At 35.6% G+C, this 20003-nt stretch overlaps 1 protein-coding gene across 2 annotated transcripts; it reads left to right on the forward strand.

Annotated features, from left to right (window-relative positions):
- Positions 1 to 251: 251 nt before the first annotated feature.
- LOC120347655 (piwi-like protein 1) lies at positions 252 to 18578 on the forward strand. 2 transcript variants are annotated; one of them, XM_039417721.2, is made up of 22 exons: positions 252 to 270; positions 2082 to 2195; positions 2535 to 2651; positions 3854 to 4091; positions 7075 to 7207; positions 7685 to 7809; positions 8613 to 8781; positions 9555 to 9676; positions 11250 to 11358; positions 11857 to 11991; positions 12385 to 12488; positions 12797 to 12905; positions 13129 to 13281; positions 13584 to 13706; positions 14120 to 14206; positions 14670 to 14783; positions 15140 to 15243; positions 15645 to 15715; positions 15906 to 16062; positions 16501 to 16626; positions 17729 to 17876; positions 18171 to 18578. In XM_039417721.2, exons 2-22 carry the CDS (start codon positions 2126 to 2128, stop codon positions 18285 to 18287), a joined length of 2631 nt encoding a protein of 876 aa, XP_039273655.1. In that variant the 5' UTR covers positions 252 to 270; positions 2082 to 2125; the 3' UTR covers positions 18288 to 18578. The 2 variants fall into 2 exon arrangements, with proteins under 2 accessions (XP_039273655.1, XP_039273647.1); XM_039417713.2 differs by lacking the exon at positions 252 to 270 and having other exon boundaries at positions 2036 to 2195.
- Positions 18579 to 20003: the final 1425 nt, after the last annotated feature.

The raw sequence follows: 20003 nt of genomic DNA on the forward strand, positions 1-20003 counted from the left end.
GGTAACTAACTAATTCCATACCCAACATGCAATGGTACGGTACCGGTAACCGAACGAGAGGCCATGGTTCACCAAATGGTTAAATCGTCTTATCGGCTTTCCTCTTACCCGGGATAAATATGTAAATCCTTATCCTTATACATCTGGCAACACCCTTTTTATCCTGCACTCCACGTGGGTTTTTCACCAGAACGAAGTGAATGAGAAATGTTTAATGTTTGAACGCTGGCAACGATAATATCCGTTTAAATCTGGTAAGATTTATTGCAAGTAAGTGTTATAAAATAATTTTCTTCTCATACCTACGTATTGTTTTCAATTTTGTACCATTACCTTATGATTGGGAGGCCAAGTTGCAGTGCGGTACCGGTACTGCTTGCGATGCAATCATAAAACTGTAAAATACTGGCTGCTTTGGCCTGATATATTTAATAGCTATGTGATCCCCATACTGCCAATCCACACTTTCTAGTACCTAGTAATAATAGTACCGTATGTGATCAACTTTTGTGTGGATATGATTCAGAATTGAGCCAGTTGCTCTAGCTGTACCGGTATGAAATGAATCTCCATCTGTCCTAGGTTATAAATATGATTTTCATATGATGATTGGATGTCTTGAACATAATACAGTAACAAGGTGTACCATAGCTTTTAGTCTGGTTACAAGTCTGTGTCAGGTTTGGAATCAGTCAGTTATTTGTCTCAGATGCTGGACTAGCAGACTTATGCCAGTACAGAAGTATGTTGTGTTGTGACTACTGGGCTGAATTGTAGTTAACTAAACTCAAATACAATTACAAAATACTTGAATAGACTGATAGATGCACAGTAATCCACATGTTTTTATCTTCATGTTGTTAGTTATCCAATCGGAAGCTTATTCATACAGTCATATGTTTTTAGTAATGTCTGAATGTAGTACATAGTAGACTATATTTCAGTATTTGCTTTTCAAACTTCAAGAAATGTTTTGGAATAATGTGGCAAATGAGTTTTATTTTCTAATATTTTCGCCAATTATATTTGTATATTTCTAGACATAAATAAATTTATCCTGTTGTTTTTGCCAATTTGTTCTTGTTAGTTTATTTAATATATTTCTCTGCTGTTTGTCTTTTTCTACCAATTTACTTAGCCTCGCTTTTTTTATTATTTACATTATAAATTGGCCATTATCATGTAATTTATTTTATCTGATAATTTAGCAGGTGCTGTGCTGATTATAGAGTAAATAGATAAATATTAAAATAGAATAAACTTATTATTATAAAATAAACTTTTATAAGTATTTCCTTTCCGAGTTTCTTATTTCCCTTATTCGCAGATGTCTGTAATTATTTAATGTCAGACAACCTGTGTTTATATATTACTCGGCATAGGGCAGTGGGAAGATGAGTGTATTCATGTACCCAGTCAGATACCCATGTTTTTCGTACATTATGGTAACGCAATGGCGATTGGGTCCCCCCAACCAACCCTAATCCTAAATATTGAAAAAGTGGAGTTTACGAGAGAAAATTTTGTTTTGAAGAACGCAAAACTTCATACTCGCGAAACTACCCGCACAAAGTTGTGACTAAGACATGTTCAAGCCAAATTCTTTTATTCATGTTGTTTGGCTGCTGGCTGACCTTGGCCAACAGTCCAATTTGCTGATTACGCCATTTTTTCAAATTTTGGTACAAATATAATAAGAACGTAAAAACTAAGTTAGTTTGACAATCTAATAGGCTACAACAGTATTTCCTAACTGAGAAGGAATCTCGTCTCAGAAGAATCAATTGTTGTAAATTTTACTTTATGTTCACATGTAATTTAATTATTATTTTTAATTTGTTAGTAATTCTTTAACACATATTTGTGCACATATTAAACCCAACAAATGGAAACGTAACGTAACAAAATTAATATCAGCGCTTTTCAAAGTTGGGGAGAATGAAGATTCGAAATTAGTCAAGATAGTAATAGTTTTCAATAAAAGTTGTCAAATAATTCCCCTTGCATTTTACAACATTTTAGGACTTGAACATCATATATGTATGGAGACTCTTTATTTTTGCATGTTATTTTACTATCAGTTGACAATTAAACTTTCTTGATCTGAGTAGAACTAACTAGAATTATGGCTGAACAAGCCAGACCAAAAGGACGAGCTCGTGGAAGAGCAAGAGGCACTGCGTTACTACCCGAAGGTAAAGTTTGATTTTGACCGTTAATTTGAACATGGATAAGGAGAATAATTGTTTTTATTGCAATGCAGGTTTATGTATTTCTCTCCTAAGAATTTACATCCTGAAGTATTGTTAATTTTTATGTATTAGGTGAATAATTTTAAGTTATATTGATAGTTCTTTTATTTTGACTGGTGTAACCCCTTTGGGGCATTTATAAATTGGTGGATTGACATCCGAATTTGTCCTTCGTCCTCAAAATTTGAATGACTTTGTCGTCTTCATCTGGCTATGTGACACACACCACTACATATTGAGATTTTTAAATCTTTTTTTTTCTTCCATGATTTTTTTAAACAGCGGCTGCTGGGCCCAGAGGCGTGGAAAGAATGCCCCCGCATCCTCCTGAAGCTGGAGAAGGTGTCCCAGGATCTGGGCGGGGTAGACAACGTGGGGCTATGAGGGCAAGAGAACCAGGTGAATTATTTTATTCAAATCGAAGAACAATTTGTAAGAATAATAAGTAATATGCATCTCTAACATGTCGTGACTCATACTAGCCCCACTTTTAGTCAAAGTATTAAAAATATTCGAACCCAAAACAGCATAATCATGCTCATTCTGCTTGCTTTATTCATTTTCAATATATTGCAATATATATACCGTATATATGCTCGCGAATAGGCCGAGTTTAAAACTCAAAAAAAAAGTTGCTAAACTAAGGGACCGTCTTATTCGCGCATAACTCAGATTGCACCAAAAAATCGGCTCATTCGCGCATCAGAATTTAATCGCGCAACGAGATGATATTATGCTGACTTGCCGGTAATTCCAAAAGCTTCGAACCATACTCTTTAAGTTCTCACGATAAAAAGCGTGCACGCACACACACACTCGCTTGTGAAAGTGGATTGTCTTATCATACAGCTGATGGCAACAATCCCTTCCATTAATACAAATCACGACGCATGAAAAGCAATATAGACTTTATTAACATGAATTTACAAGTAAGAGTTACGAGTAAGAATCTACGGCTGTCGCTAACAAACAGAAATGATAAACGTTAGAAATATTTGTGTTACAGCAATTTTATTTTCTTTCTGCGCCTTTCTTAAGGCGTCTGGCGTGTTAAGATTCGTAGCGATTTATAAGAATGTGTTAATACAGCGTTATTTCTTTCCTTGAAACGGACAAGGAACGAAATTAATCGGGAGGAAATTTTAGGGAGTCTGCCTATTCGCCATATAGGCGTAGTTTCGAGTAAATACGGTATATCCCTAACTCAAAGCAGTGGTACAAGTGGGGATAACTCACCATTATTTGCCTTTTGCTGCAAACAATGTTCTTTTTCCATAGCCACTGTTATCAAAGATAAGTTGAAGACTACTATTTTTAAAACGACTGGAATACTTCTACTTCGGCATTGCCTACACAATTTAATACACCACACCAGTGCTTCCCAAACTACGGGCCAAGTACAGCCTACGTAATGATTTAATAATTGTCCCCCAAACTCAAGTTTAACACTTTTGTATTTAAATTATAAGCACGGGTAGTAGTATTGGCACCCTGCGGGCTCTGCCGGCCCACTTCAAATTTTAGTCCTGGTCAATCAACTTTCGTAACGTCTGCCCTACACCCACATTGAAGTAAATGATACTAATGTCCCGATCTTGCAGGTCCTCGGGGAGACGTTATAGCTGAAGCATCGAGAGGCATGGGTAGAATGACTGTGTCTGGAAGGGCACCTGTGATGTTGCTTGGGCCCAGACGCAACTTTGACCCCTCTCTGTTCGATCCGGAGACTAAACCAGAGCACATTACTAACAAGAAAGGGTGCGATGGCATGACAGTCGACATATTAACGAATTATTTCAAACTGAACGCATCGAAACAATGGTGTTTGTATCAGTATCGGTAAGTTACCCTAACACACTAACTTTTTCTCCCAATAGAACGAACCCCTGATATGTCAATGGGGCCTCTAACAATAACAATGATGAGTGATTACAGAAGAAAAATGCAAGAAATTCAGTTATGCGTCTGCTTTGGTATTTTCCTCGCAAACTTCTTAAGTTGTATCTCAAAGTTGTTCATAAAAATATCCACACTATTCAATCAATATCTGTTTATATTCTTAATAGTTGTATACAGGGATGGCCATTTCCGAATACTAAACTATTCCGAATACATTCTAAAATAATGTTTTCGAATCTGGAATTCCGAATACATTCTAAAATCGAAAATAACACATTTTTTTTTAAGTTTATTAAAACCCAGTAAAATAGGGACTAAGCTTCAATGGTAATACCAGAATAAAGCCACAAACCAACAGTATATGTGCACAAAGTAATTGATAGTTTATAGCTATCAATAAAAATAATAGCATCTTGTGACACAGTCAGTTTATTAAAATTGTACACTTGGTACAAACGACCATATGGAAAGATAGCCAAGGAGTTGTCTGACGCTTTCTATCATTGGTACCATGATATTATGATAATAGTCAAGTTTATTGACAAAAATACTATAGAGTAATAAAATTCATTGGCAATACAGGCAACTGCAGCAAGCAACAATAATCGAATATCCATTATGCCTTTACAAATTCTAATATTTAAGCCTTGAGTATTCTACTACCTACCAGTATATTTGTATATTAATTTATGTGAAGCATATTGTTATTATGTGTAACATATCGTTATATCTGAAATAAGCAATAAGTTAGGATGTAACAGCCACCGCGATTCCCCGCTCGTTCCGTCTTTTCAGCGTATAATGATCATTTATATATATAATATATATTAATTTTATGAGTCCAATGTAACTTGTGGTTGCTTCTTCTTACGTCAAAATAAAAACTTAACTATTCAGTCGACAGCGATCTGTGGCCTAAAAGTGAAAGTTAAACTGCCTGATGTATTTAATTTTAATACGTATTTTTGCAATCTCACCAACTCGTTATCGCCGTTAGAAAAATCTCAATAACTGATATCGAATTCTGTAGAGTACAACTTCATTTCATACAATGAATATACATATAAAGTTTAGCAGGAAATTAAAAATACATATCGCGCGATTACTCCCCCTGTTAAAAAAACCGACTTTTACAACGAATAATATAACAACGAATACCGTATATATTTCTCTGTTGTGCAAAGTGATGAATTCGTGACCGATACGGGCATATTTAAAATGTCTTGCTTTATTAATTTAATTGTTTTCAATTTAACCTGCGGTTGCTTCGTCAAAATAAAATCCTCACCACTCTAATATATCATGACAATCCGCGGACATAAAAATAAAAATGTTTGGTAAACTGCGCGGTTATATATTGTTTTGATCCGTATTTTGCGAATTCGGCAAATTTGAGATGTGTAACACTGACTCCGCTCAATCGGAATGCCGCCACTCCGATTATTTTTAAGTTAAAACCGTTCGAAAAATTCATAAATCTGCCGTAAAATCTCAGACTAAAATTTATTTCAGCACAATAAAAATTGATTGAATATTCTTTAGATTAATTATATTATATACATTCTCACAATCCAGTAAAAGTCGCGTTTCAAACCTTGTATAATGTTAACACAAAAATTTTTGACGGCAATTTAATTAAGGTAATGGATAATCAGGCAAATCCCGCCCTCAATTAGTGACGATATGTTTCTAAACGCGGACCAAACATAATTTGGAAATTTTGCGATTTTCACCGCCTAGAAAAGCGTTTTTTAAACTGTCGCGGGCTTCAATAAAACATATTTTGTTTACGGTTTTATTTTCAGTATTTCAAATTGCCGCTTTTCAATCAGAAAATTTGCGTTTTCTTTAGAAACTCGCCGCCGATGAACGTATTCACCGGATTCACAATTCCGTGCGAGTACAAAAATAGATAATTGTCATCGTTATCGTGGAACAAATTTGTGATAAATTTTAGTTTTAAGAGAATAAAACAAACGTAATGGCGTTTACGGCCTGAATAACACGTTACCCTGATGAGCGATGAAAACAATCACGCGCATGTTTCTATCGAGAATGTTTTCATTCAACGGAAACGTCTTGAAAGCGCGACGTCGAAAATGTGTGACGTCACACAAATATCCGATATTCTTATGAACGCTAATTCCGATATTCGAATAACGAGATATTCGAATACTTTATTCGAATTGGCCATCCCTGGTTGTATAGCAAAAAATGCTGTTTTACACACGTAAGTATTGGAAAATAGTTGTATTCCACTCACAAATAAGTAACTCTCATGAAACCCCTAATCTAGGGTTTCCTGAACTGGGGTCTGTAAACCCCTAGGGATTCGTGATGACGGCACAGGGGGTCCGCAACAATATTAGAAGAGCCTGATCGATCTTTAATGATTAATTTCAATCAAAAAGCCATTGCATCTTTTCGGTTGAGCATTGCGGACAAATATCCTCTGCTGTCTGAAAAAGCATTTAAAATTTGATTGCTTTTTGCAACGACAGAGACAGCATTTTCAGCTCTTACCAATATGATGGCTAAATACAAGTCGATACTTGCCGTAGAATCTGATCTACGAGTTTGCTTGTCACAAATTGTTCTGAGAATCGATAAATTGTGCAGTGAAATGCAATCTCATCAATCACACTAATGTTGTTTGTGTTGTAAATGAGAAATTATCCTTCCTAGTAAGTTAGGCACAGAAATTTATACACTAAGGATGGGGGTTCGTCAAAACTAAGATTCACAAATAGGGGTCTGCGGCCCATTGAGGTTCAATAAATTAGATAGGCTAGTACTCGACGAACTTTCAAAAAACTGTTAAAATGCTTTCATTTTATAACCTTACTCTGTCAAGGAATACCCTGCTGTTTTTGTAATATTATTTGAAATATGTAAAATCATTTGAGTCTATTTTATTTTCAAGTGTGGACTATGAACCTGACGTTGATCACAGAGGGGCTCGTAAAGGAATGCTGCGGGATCATCAAGAACTGATCGGAAAAACTTTCATATTTGATGGAACAATGTTGTACACTCTACAACGCTTACCTGAAAAGGTAAGCATTTCTAATTGATTTTCCACTATTTTGTATCTTTGGAAAATCTCCATAGTTTTTTAGACCTTTACCTCTTTGGTTGTTTTCTTTTAGGATATGATTTTATTTTCTATCCTGGGCTAGCAGAAAAAGTAAAAACCAAAAGATAGTTTAATTATATGGCTAACCATGACCTGTCATTTGATCACCAATATATGTTGGACATATGGAATAGCTAGCCATTCATTTTTCTTTCAATGTATTGATGAATGATGAAAGGAGCCTTCAGTCGTCTATAGAAAACCATATCATTCAATCAGTATCTTTGAAGTGAAGATTATTGAAGTGTTGGTTGTTTTTAATTCATAAGTATCTTACTGTACCGTACCGTAATTAAGTAACTTATATTTTTAATATTTTTTAAGAATTGTGGATTTCTAGTTTTTGTTGACTATTTTCTTTACTTGAATAATCCATTAATCTCGCTATTTTTTCCAGGTGAATGTTGTGCACTCTCAGCGAAAATTTGACCAGACAACGGTCAAGTTGACCATTGCTTTGACCAGTGAGCTGCCTCCTAATTCACCAATCTGCATTCAGCTTTACAACATCATATTCAGGGCGTAAGTCTTTATTCTATTTTTTAAAATTTGAACAGTTGTCACTTTTTATTAGTGATTCATATGAAGCAGTATGATTTATATATCTTTTTACTTTGGATGGGCTTTCGAGATAGAGTTAAGCTTGCTTTTACTGGATCTTTGGCTATCGTCTACTTTTCAAACTACCCAGTACCCGCACAACGTTTTAATGGTGCAAATATAAGCACAACGTTTTAATGGTGCAAATATAAATTAGGTTTACTATTATTACATTACATTCTATTACGGGATGTCTGCACATCCCAAGATCTTGTTATCCAAATCAGATTTTTACAGACTAAGCCAAAGTTTTCAACAACCTATCGTCAGAATGCTTTTTAATCCGGAATTGGAGTCTGTTGTAAATTCTTCCAAATTTCGTAGTGTTGGCATACTCCAAATTTTTCTGGTTTTTCAAATCTTACGTATTTCAGTAATAAGCATAATGGGCAAACAATGAACATCTGATTGAAGATTTTTGAGGAGAGATTTTGTTTTGGCTGCATTGGAGACTGAACTATTTAAACTTTTTTATTGTTAATTAAGGGATGGAAATGTAGAAGAATCCAATATCATTACGGAAATCCAGTGTATATTAACAAAAGTTTTTTGTACAGAGCCCCCTGTTTTCACCCTTATTTCCTTAATTACAATATATTTATTAACGATTCCTAAACTTTTCTTTATTTTATTAATCTCGGCATAGTATTACTAAGCTTCTAAACTTTTCTATCATTCCTAGTTTGCGTGATAAAAATTATAAACTTGTTTTTATTTTGATTTAGAGTTCTTGCTAAGCTTGGCATGAAACAAGTCGGTCGTCATTACTATGACCCAGGTGCTGCCTTTTCAGTTGCATGTCGTCAAGTGACTTTTGAGCTGTGGCCGGGCTTCATAACGAGCATCTTGAAATACGAGAACAATGTGATGTTATGTGCAGAGGTTTCACATAAGGTGGGTGGGTAATGATGCAGGGGCTGCTATAAGTCAAATCCTACTAAATGCATTCAAATTGAAGAAACATTAGAATTTTTTTAACAACGATTTCACTCTATCGCAATGCTACCTTTTTTAAGATATTAGGATTATAGTTAAGAAAATTCAGTGTTTTCTAAAAATTTTCAAAGACTCCAAATCTAAAATACCTTTGCAAAAATCAGACAGAGAAGGGTGTTCACAGTTGGCACAAAAGAAAAGAGGTCAAGTTGACAAACTATTACACTGCGTTTTCAGTCTCAACATTACCTCATTGGCAGTTGAAAATTTGGGGCGTGGTTTGCCTCTTATCGTCTCATTGCCGATGATTGTGCCCTGGACCCAGACTTCTCAGGGTGATAATCGAATAGAATACGAGCGCAACTCAAAATGAAAATGAAGTTGACCAAACTTTTCTAAAGTCTATTATTAAAAAAGTTATACATATGCCAAAGTTATGACAAAAATTTAGTTATCGAGACTGGTGTCATAATTGTAAATTCAATCAACCTAGTGCCAATCTTAGAGTCCTTTTTTAGGGCAATTTTATTTGAAAGCTAGAGTCAACTCTGAGGTAGGATTCTCTCTTTCTTTGACTCTCTCAGAGAGCGTCTGAGTCAATTGTAGATTTTACCAGGCTCCTGCTCAATGCTAAAGAGAATGCTAAAATAATTGAGTCGTTGTGAGTGGCGAGTTTGGGCCATCTTGCCATATTGAAAACACAAACTCAAATATAATCTTACGACTTGCAGTTGATGCGTAAGGACACTGTTCTTGATGTGATGAATGGTTTGCTGAATGAATGCAGTAGAAGAGGAAGAAATTTCCACGAAGAATGCCAGAAGTTTCTAGTTGGACAAATTGTTCTCACCAGGTTAAATTTTTTTACCGTTCAAGTTCCCAATCAGTGGATTATGAGGAGTTGTAGGGGCCACAATGCTAGGCTCAAAACTGATTTTACTTTTTTCTTGCCAGTAAGACTCGTCGTTCTTCCTAGTAATATTGCTCGGTAATGTCATTTCACAGGGTGTTTTCACATAAATTGTTTGAAAATAATGAGATTTGGAATCGACCAATAAAAAGAATACTATAACTACCACTGGAATGATAAATAGTGTGGCCATGACTCATGGCCCATGAGTGCTAAAAGTCCGAGGAGGGGGCCACAAGCCATAAAATAATGGGAACCACTGCATTACTGGATAGTTTGATACTACATAGTCATACCGTTTTAATAGCTTATAATGTGTATATAAAGATGCATTACTGTGATACTGAATAAGAAAAAAAAATGGTAGTAATATACCTCACACATGTACAAGGTGAAAATTTACCATAGCATTAGTAAAGTTTTGCATTATGAATTAGTTGCTATTCCTTCAGAAGCATATAAATTCTTTTTTAATTTCAACATGTCCGCCATGTTTCATTCCATATTGATACTGCTAAATTGGTAATAAGTTTTCCGAATTCTATTAACTTCATAAAAAGGAAATTGGTACTTAATTCTTCACGGAGATTAATTAGTGGGGCATGTGATGTCGGCATATGCTTAGAGGGGGTTAAACGGGGAACTTGAGTCGAAAGCTCATTAGGGAGAAAAACTTGATTACTTAAAAAATTTTATCATCAGCCGAGTGTGTTTCGTGGATATCAAGAAATTTTACCACAAGAATAGACTTATCCTCTATGAATTAATTCCTGGGAAAAGAAAGATTATCAGTGTACCACCCTGTGGTAATCCATGCATGCTGTGAGAAATAATGATATCAAACATATTGTCTAATACCGTGATCTTAGTGTAATCATAGGGCATTATCTGGGATTATATAAGAGCAGATTAGCCAGGAAACAGATTTGTTAATCTATGTTCGTTCACGGTGTGAATTTATTACATTTTTTCCTCAAATTTCGATATAAATACAATGTTCGTTGTATTGTGAATCTATATTTGCTGTTATGTACATATGGGTAGTTTAGGACTTGAGAAATTTTCAATTTTAAGTGATATATTGCACTGCTGTTAGTTTCAATAGTAAGGTATCAATTTGACTGTTTTGATTCCTATAATCTACTTCAAAATCATGGAAGATTAAAAAAAAAAGGCATGATGAAAAGTGTGAGTTTGTGTGGCAGTGGCCACTGAAATATAGATAGAATTAATAATGGTTCCCGTCTCAAAACTCATTTATAAAAAGTAATTTGAGAAATTGAGTATTAACATGTTATTAAAGTATTTCTCTACTTTCTTTGGATATGATAGAATTTTTAATTTATTTGGAGAGAGGAAAGTTGATAACCTCCTGTATGGTTAGAAATCTATTTCAGTGTGACATATATTTTCATTTATTGTCAACGAGAATATATCCAGTATGTCCTGAATGGAATCAACAGCAAATCCTAACTATTCAAATATAAACATTCTAAGCAAGATTCTTCTTTCACAGATACAACAACAATACTTATCGAGTGGATGGAATAGAATGGGATCTCAATGTCAGCATGAAGTTCAAGAAAGGAGAAGAGCAAATCTCGTACTTGCAATATTATCAGGACGTAAGTATGTTTCAAGGATTGTTTAAACAGCGATGTGGAATCGGGTTTTGCAGTATTTTATTGACCTTATGTTTGAATTTCAAATTAGTCGGTCAAAATTTGAATTCCTGGAGTCAGAGTTGGAATTGCTGGACTTTTTTCACTGAAGTTCATTTTTTTGTTGACAAGAAATTCTCATTTAACTGTTAATTAGAGATGGCTTCTATATGCCGAATTTTTTCTTAACAGAATAGGATTTCCTCATGAATTCGTCAATGGAGTTTGAGTCCATTTTCCCTTCAGGCTGGGTTGGAGTTGAAATTTCCAATACTTAGGTTGCTAAAACGGAAATTTCCATTATATATATGTTTAAAAAAAAATCTCAATAGTTGAAAGAATTTACAGAATATATAACTGTACGCCGCTCCCTTTCCATAACCACATATTTCTCTTTAATAATTTCCCATGTCCCTAAAACACATTTCTTAAAAATATTTTGGTTTTTTGTTTGCAACATAGCACTACAACATCAAGGTGAATGACAAGCAGCAACCACTTCTTCTCTCTCGTCCAAAGAAACGAGAAGCTCGACGTGGTCTTGAAGTGATTCATCTCGTACCTGAGCTTTGTACCGTTACTGGACTTACTGATGAGGTAAGCTATGTGCTCTTGTTTTCATCTCGTGCGGGGCTGCCGAGTCTAGTTTGGCATGTCTTTACTGGACTCTTGAGTCCTGTTTTCCATCTTCCTTGATACTTTTAATGATGATGAAAGAAGTTTTTTGAAATTTACTAAGATTTCTCGACAGTCTAATGTTTTCAAACAGAGTTTGAAATTCTATTCAGACTCCACAGCTGTGTTTGATGCTGTGATCTATGATATTTTGTAGCCATTACAACTTTTCGGATCAAGAATAATCAACTGCACAGGTTTTTTATGTGTCGTGTACCATGGTAACCCCTGTGTATACGAATTAGAAAATCCTCACTTTTGTGGCTTGCATCCTTTTATATTGATAGCAAAAATCGAATATTTCGTTTTCTTCAGCTTCGTTCAGACTTTCATACCATGAAGGCATTGGCAGAGCATACCAAGCAAGGACCGACCAAGAGAGTTCAGGCTCTCTCCAATTTCATCAAACGCATTTCTGGGTACGTTTGATTTTCAACGACACATTCCCGAGTGCGCTTCGTCCATTAGACCTCAATTTTATACTGAATTTATTATTGTTCAATTCCTTGAATTTGTTATATATATGAACAGGATAGTGTCTCGTTATGTTGCTTATAAGTTAAATTACTTGCTGTTTGTGGGTCTTACTTTGTAGGATTAATAGGTCTAAATGAAAATTGCAAGTGGCAATTTTGGTATGTGGTAGTTATTATCGGACTTTGCTTATTTATACTGGTATCAATGCACGACATTTGTACCTACCCACCTACTCAATTTTTTTTTTTAGAAACAAGGAAGTAACTGAACATCTGAATCGCTGGGGTCTTCGCTTCGACAATGATCTAATCAGCTTGCAAGGAAGAACACTTCCTCCAGAAAAGATCATGTTTGGGAAGGTGATTCTTGTTTTAATATGTTTTTAATCATTTTTGAACAACTCAAATTTACATGAATGATATCCCATATTTTGCACAAATTATTTAAAATATATTGCTTTGATAACCTCTATTTAAATTTTGTCTTTTATATTTCTAATTATGAAATGTTAATTAGTCGACTTTTCAATAGTAATATTTTTCATATTCAAACTAACTTGTACTTTATTTTATTTATTCATAGCAAAAAATCTGTGACGGAGGGCCGCAGGCTTCTTGGGACAGCCAGTTTCGCAACTGCAAGCTATTGAGAACAGTAAACCTGGAATGTTGGCATCTGATTTGCACTGGAAACGATGAAGGAACGGCAAATAACCTCGTTCAAAAGATGATAAGTGTAAGACTGTTTATTTGTATGAAAAATGTCCATGTCTAAACAAGATATTCTTTCAAATATGATCATGAGTGAATTATTGGATCTTGCGATCAGCAAATCAATTTGCAATTGCAATTGCTCGATGGATTTGGCAAATTTTGACCGCCAATTTTGAAGACTGCAAATTTTAATTCCAAATATCCTAGATATTCAAAATTTCTGAAGGTTTCTGTATATCTCTGAATGGCTCAAGCTATGCCTGGCTGACTTTGTTTTGCACTTAAAATTGTTATTTACAGATTTTTGTCAAACTTTTTTTGCAGGTATCACAAGCAATGGACTTCAGGATGTCGCGTCCCAAATTTGTAACAATTCGTAGCGACAGGGTTGAAATCTTTCGTTCTGCTATTCAAGATATTGCTTCGGAATCGAAAAACTGCCAGCTGGTATGTTGATTCAATTTTAGTAAAAGTAATGAATTTAGGATTCAAAGGGTTGGTCGTTGGCGTATCGTTCTTTCCTATCCTGTGAGATAAATATGAAAATCCTATTCCTATTCTGTTATGGAAGTCTTGGCACTCCAAAAGCGTGTGTACCAATATGGAGGTAACTAATTTTGTTCGCCTACTTTACATCAAGTTGTGTAAAGGTACTAAAACCTATGGGCAGGGAGATATTCACTCGGCTAACAAAGACAGTCCCCGCACTCGTAATTGAACTAAAATAAGGAAAATCGGAATAAAGTTATTGCCTAACCATAACCTGGCACGCACACTATCGGGAGTACCAAAGTCTTTGTTGTTTTCAAAATTTTGAACTTCAACGATTGCAGCGATATCTTAATTTAACAATTTCACAGATTTGTTGTTTACTGCCAAGCAATCGAAAGGACAGATACGATCAAATTAAGAGACTTTGCTGCGTTGATTTACCCGTACCAACCCAGGTGAATACTTTATCCTATAAAGAATTATTTTATTGTTTTTATTAATGAAATTTTTATGCAAGCTCATTTGTTTATTGCATTTACTCTTTGTATACTGATGGTGGGTCAAAAGTTCCTAACATATAACAAAATGTCTTCATGTCTCTCATACGAACCTAAATTCAGAGATACTATGGCAGTATTTTTATCGAATCGCAAATTCAGGTACAAATTTTTTGAAGTTGAAATCAATCGCAGTGTGGATTGAAACTTGCAATTCAGTTTTCAGAAGGAATCTAAAATGATATAAATTTTTAAAAATTGAAGAAATCACATCCTCTACTTTAGAAAATGTGATTTAACGGTCCAGCCTTTGTCGAATTGCAAGAGATAAAATAATTCTTATTGTAAAAAAATTCTTGAATTTGGTACGCATGGGATTATTAAATACTGAATAAATAACTTTTGTTCTTGTTTCATTAAGGTTGTTCTTGCCAGGACCTTATCAAAGCCACAACGTGTGATGAGTATTGCTACGAAGATTGCTATTCAGATCAATTGTAAACTTGGGGGAGAGGCGTGGGCTGTTAATATACCGGTAAGTTTGAAGAAAGGATTCAAAACAAGCTTATTCAAACTTGGCCCTTGACCTCCGAGGGGGGGGGGGGCACAAGTAAGTGCCTTCTTTAGGCCTGCTCACTATGGCTGCAATTATTTAAAATAAATTGACTGACTTTTCAATTCTGACTGTAATGAAAATCCAATACCCACCACCTGACCCAGTGTGTAATAAATTAGCCCTTCCAAACTAAATGGCTTGTTGCCTAGCAATTGCTGCTTGTGTAGACCCTTGTTCTGAGTGAAAGTTGTAAAATGTCAAGTATAAGTATCGAAAATATGGGTGCAATTTTTTATCACTAGTTGAATAACAACTTATGTTTATCATCTCAACAGCTTAAAGGTTGCATGATAATCGGAATCGACACGTATCATGATTCTGCTCAGAAAGGCCAAAGTGTGGGAGGATTCATCGCCAGCATAAATCCATCATTTACAAGGTAAGTCGCTGCTGTCTGTAGACAAAAATTGCTAGTGCTGGATTAACTCTTGCCCTGAGAGAAAGGAGATGATATCTGAGCAAAGATATGAACACTGAAGTGTTAAAGCTACTAACACTGATTTATATTGCCTCCATGGACAAATGTCGGGTGTCCTGAAGTACATGCCCACAACCCACAAGTACACCTAGTTGGCGTAGCATAATGATTTTTGCATTTAATATTCCTAACCACACCTACGTCGTCCAAAAATTATGTCATGGTGACGTCACAATCACATCATAGCTTGCCAAAGTATAACTGCGATCCTCCGAAATGGCATCTGTGCCGACTATAATGAACTCATTAACGCCAGTGATCTCTCTCTCTTATATAATATATATATTTTTATTTTTTTTCAGATGGTATTCCAACACTACTTTTCAACAAACTGGCACCGAAATGATTGATGGACTAAAAAGATGCTTCAGTGGTATGTCATAGTTTTTTTCTTCACTTTATGATCTGTAGTTAGAGTGTAATAAATTGGTTAGAGAATGCGGGATTGGAAACATTGCATATACAGAGCTATGTTCAGAGCAAATTCATGAATAGGATATTATTATTAAATATGGAAGTGGCTTTCTTAGAAATTCATCAAGTTCTGTGACGACCTTTTACAGGAGCTTTGAAGAAATACCATCGTGACAATGGACAATTGCCTGGAAAGATATTCGTTTTTCGTGATGGAGTTGGAGACGGACAATTGGAAACCGTACGAGAGCACGAGGTGCCACAGATGTTGCAGTGTTTGGAATTGCCAGAAACTCCAGATTATAAGTATGTTACATATTGTTAAGCAGAAGTCCCGAAACCCAGAGTCACTTTGAGTCAAGTTAAGTTCAGTGTTCACCATTGAGTTAACTCTCATCTTCTCTTTGTTGATGACGGGTCTAAGTCACTCCGACTCCGTCCAATTATCTTTCGATTCTTTCAGGTCCAACTCGAGTTGGAGTTAATTACTCGAGTCTCCCTAACGCTGTTATACACCAATCAAGATCATTGATGATGCTTGCCTACCGCAATTATCATGGTGTGGATTGGTGGGAGTGTTTTGGAGAGATCAAGACATTTTGAATTCTTATTTAGTTTTCAATGTAAAAAATTATGTGTAATATGCTCAGCATTTTGGGAATTTGTTCAACATCACCAATTGTGTTGCACTCAGCGTTGGGTCTTACGAATATAAATATCACACAAAAAAATTCTTGTTTTCAGGCCCAACTTCGCATACATTGTGGTAAAGAAGAGAGTGAATGCACGTTTTTTCACCAAAGGGAGACAAGCTCTCGTCAACCCACCGCCAGGAACGATTATTGATGATGTCGTAACCAGACCAGAATGGTAAGAGGCGGTATTGGGTAAAAGTCCACAAACCAGAGTCGCAATCATGGGTCATCCGAGTCCCCAGGTCAATCACTTGAGTCTCGAGTAAGTAGTCAATCACTGTGATGTCTCACTGACGGTTAGTTGACGGAGAATTATTATTATACGAGGTATTTGCTTACACGACTCGAGTCTTTGATAAATGGTGACTTGAGTTCAACTCTAGTCGAGTCAGTGACTCGAGCCTCACTCACACTCGCCAACATTCGTGAGAAGCCTTCAATTTGTTTACCTGTGACAAATTATGAGCTGTAATTGTATGCATCTTCAGTTGTTTGCTAGCATCACGCTAGTGCAATTTGTTGTAGCTTGGTGCATTTAATTCAAGCCCAATAATATTGCACTGATGTGATGATATGCACGATCGTCATCAAGTGCGTTAAGTTTCACTTCCACTTTAAATCAGGGGTGTGTACCGCCGGCCAAATGTGGCCCACGAGGAAAAATTGTGCGCCCTGCGGAAAAGTGCCAATTTTGAATGGTGTTCTGCCCGCGAAACGAGTTTTTGATTTAGTTTGATCTGGTATATGAGATGGTTCAAATTCAATAAATATCTATGTCTATGATGTCACAATGCCTGACAGGTAGCTTGTTCGGAGCGATCAGCGTTAGTCAAAAGATCAATGACCAAAATCTTCGTACCCACAACCACCAGAAAGCCTATGTTATTTAAGGTGTGGCCTGCAGTTTAACCCAGTTATTTGCATGCGGCCCTTCTTTTGACTTCAGATATGAAAATATGACTCCCACTGCAACAAAGTTACGACGAACTCGACTCCACAAGCCATTATTTTATCACCACACCCTTGTCAGTCAGTTACCAGGTTGCATGACCTTGAAGCCTTAGGTAATGGTATCCTTTTTCCTATTTGGAAAACGTGAGAGACTAATACCATTTGCTTTTATAAGGTTATTCTTATTCATAGATTAATTTTGGATGGATTACGAAATGTTGTAATAGCGTATAAAAAACGTAGGTGAATCAAGTCTGATCGACTCAATTTAGAATGGGTAAAAATTAGATAATTTCATCAAATTTATTTTGTCACCTTATTTCCAGGTATGATTTCTTCGTTGTGAGCCAATCTGTTCGCGAAGGAACTGTGTCACCCACTCATTACAATGTGATATTCGACAAATCTGGCCTACAACCAAACCATATGCAAAGACTTGCGTATAAACTGTGCCATCTTTACTACAACTGGCCGGTAATTTTTTCAGAATTTTCAATTTTAACCATTTACGCGCTTTTCTGTGAACAGAGGAGCGTATCAACAGCCACTAATAAGTAAGAAATTATTTCAAGTGGTGAAAATTTGAAATCGTTTGGACTAATTTTTGAGGAGAAAAGCGATTTTTGTGACAACAATTTGCAAGAGTCCACTTTTTTAACCAGCATCTTGTTTTTTTTTCATTTACATCAAATATTTTAATCATGAAAAATTTGTTCAATTATTGCTCAAAATATTTTGCCATTCTGTCAATTTTCGTTTTTGTTTCAGGGTACTGTTCGTGTCCCCGCTCCGTGCCTTTATGCTCACAAGCTGGCTTTCTTGGTTGGACAAAGCATTCACAAGCCACCTTCTCCGGCTCTCCAGGACAAATTATATTTCCTTTGAGGAAATGGTATACGTTGGTATAAGCTTCAATTTATGCTTTTTCTTTATCTATCATGTACACAGTTTCTTTCAAGTTCATTCCAAAATTAATTTCCTTCCGCACGTTATGAAAAAGGGTGGATTTGGTGATCGGGAAGTTTTTTTCTCCGATGTTAGGTGAAATTTTTGGAACAAGGAATAATTTGGTGATTGTTGGATTTGTACTTTTTTTTTCTTTCAGTTTTTAGTGCACTGTTCCTATCTGACCACTGTTTCATTCATAAGTTTTCAATAAATTGTAAAAATGCTCAAGTTGTGTTATGTTGGTGAATATCGTGGTCGTCCATGGGTTAATGTTGTGGATTTGCGCTTTATTGGTATGTTATGAATATATGTCTGTTGAAATGAGAGATATTATTACCACAAAGTCATGCTATGATAAATTTGAGTAAAAAGAGTTCATATCCGTTTTCAGTAATTGTTTGGTCGTTGTTTTGTGTGGGTCTGTATGCAAGACCAGGGGCATAGAGGGCTATGAAGGGCGGGTTTTCAAGAGTTTTGGGGGTATAAAAGAGTTTCAATCTACGAGAAATTGCTATGTTTAATACTAAAAAATGCCTTTTTTTTTATTAAATTTCAAACTCTGTGGGGTGCTTGCTCCTAACCCATGCGTCAGCGATTGGCAACCTTGTGTCACTCGCGGCCAAAATTAAGGGTTAAAAGTCATTGGCGGGCCGCACATATTTTTAGAAGGTTGAAAATCGAACGGATGATATTTTGTATATTAAAAATGAAATAGTGATACATTCCTCGAATAGAATATAGGTTTATTTCCTCATTGCATCTCAAAAAATGCCTATTGAATATTTTTCTGCGTTTTGTTGCCATCCGGCTAATTATAATTAAGCTATAGGCTCATTAAACGGGTAATTATGAATTATATATTTATTAGGTTTTAATTTAATCCAGTGTTTCCCAACCCCAGTCCGCGGTCTCAAATGAGTCCGCAACGAGCCAGAAACTCACTGTGGGCCGCAAACGTTTTTGCGAAACTTTACTATCAGCCAAGTTACGATTTACAAGAAACATAAAAAGCAAGTTCATTCACATAATATTAATCGATTCAATAATTACGTGTTATTGAGTAGGGCTGGTCATATATTCGACTATTAAAATAGCAATTACTATTCGAAAATTTGGTAACAGCTGACGCGACAGGTCGCTTAATCAAACGATCGGATTTCACAACTCGCTTGCGGATTTCCGACGAAAACACGAGTCTGCACACGCTTCGATACCTAAGTGGTGTTTCTCGCAAGCTAGAACGAGGAATAATTTTTTTTCTGATATGTGTCAATGTTGGCAACCCAAATTTTTTAAATTGAATACCGGCAATACTGAAAATAAACCAAAGAACACCATATGTTTTGTTTTATGATTTTCCGCGACCGATTAAAATCTCTTTTTTTAGACATTGCAAATCGCAAAATTGGTACGTACAATACTGCAGCGTCGCAAGTGCTGTACGAACATCTCAGATTTGTCGAATTTCAGAATTCACAAAAATACGAATCAAAACAAAATTTAATCGTTTATTTATCGTCATCAATGTCAATTTACCACGCATTTTTGTGACCATGGATTGTCATGATATTTTCGTGATATGATGATATATAGTAGTATATATTGCTTTTATTTCGTCAACACAACCGCAGATGAATATGATCATAATTAGAT

This window comes from Styela clava, chromosome 1 (assembly GCF_964204865.1).
Source record: "Styela clava chromosome 1, kaStyClav1.hap1.2, whole genome shotgun sequence".
Lineage (NCBI taxonomy): Eukaryota > Metazoa > Chordata > Ascidiacea > Stolidobranchia > Styelidae > Styela > Styela clava.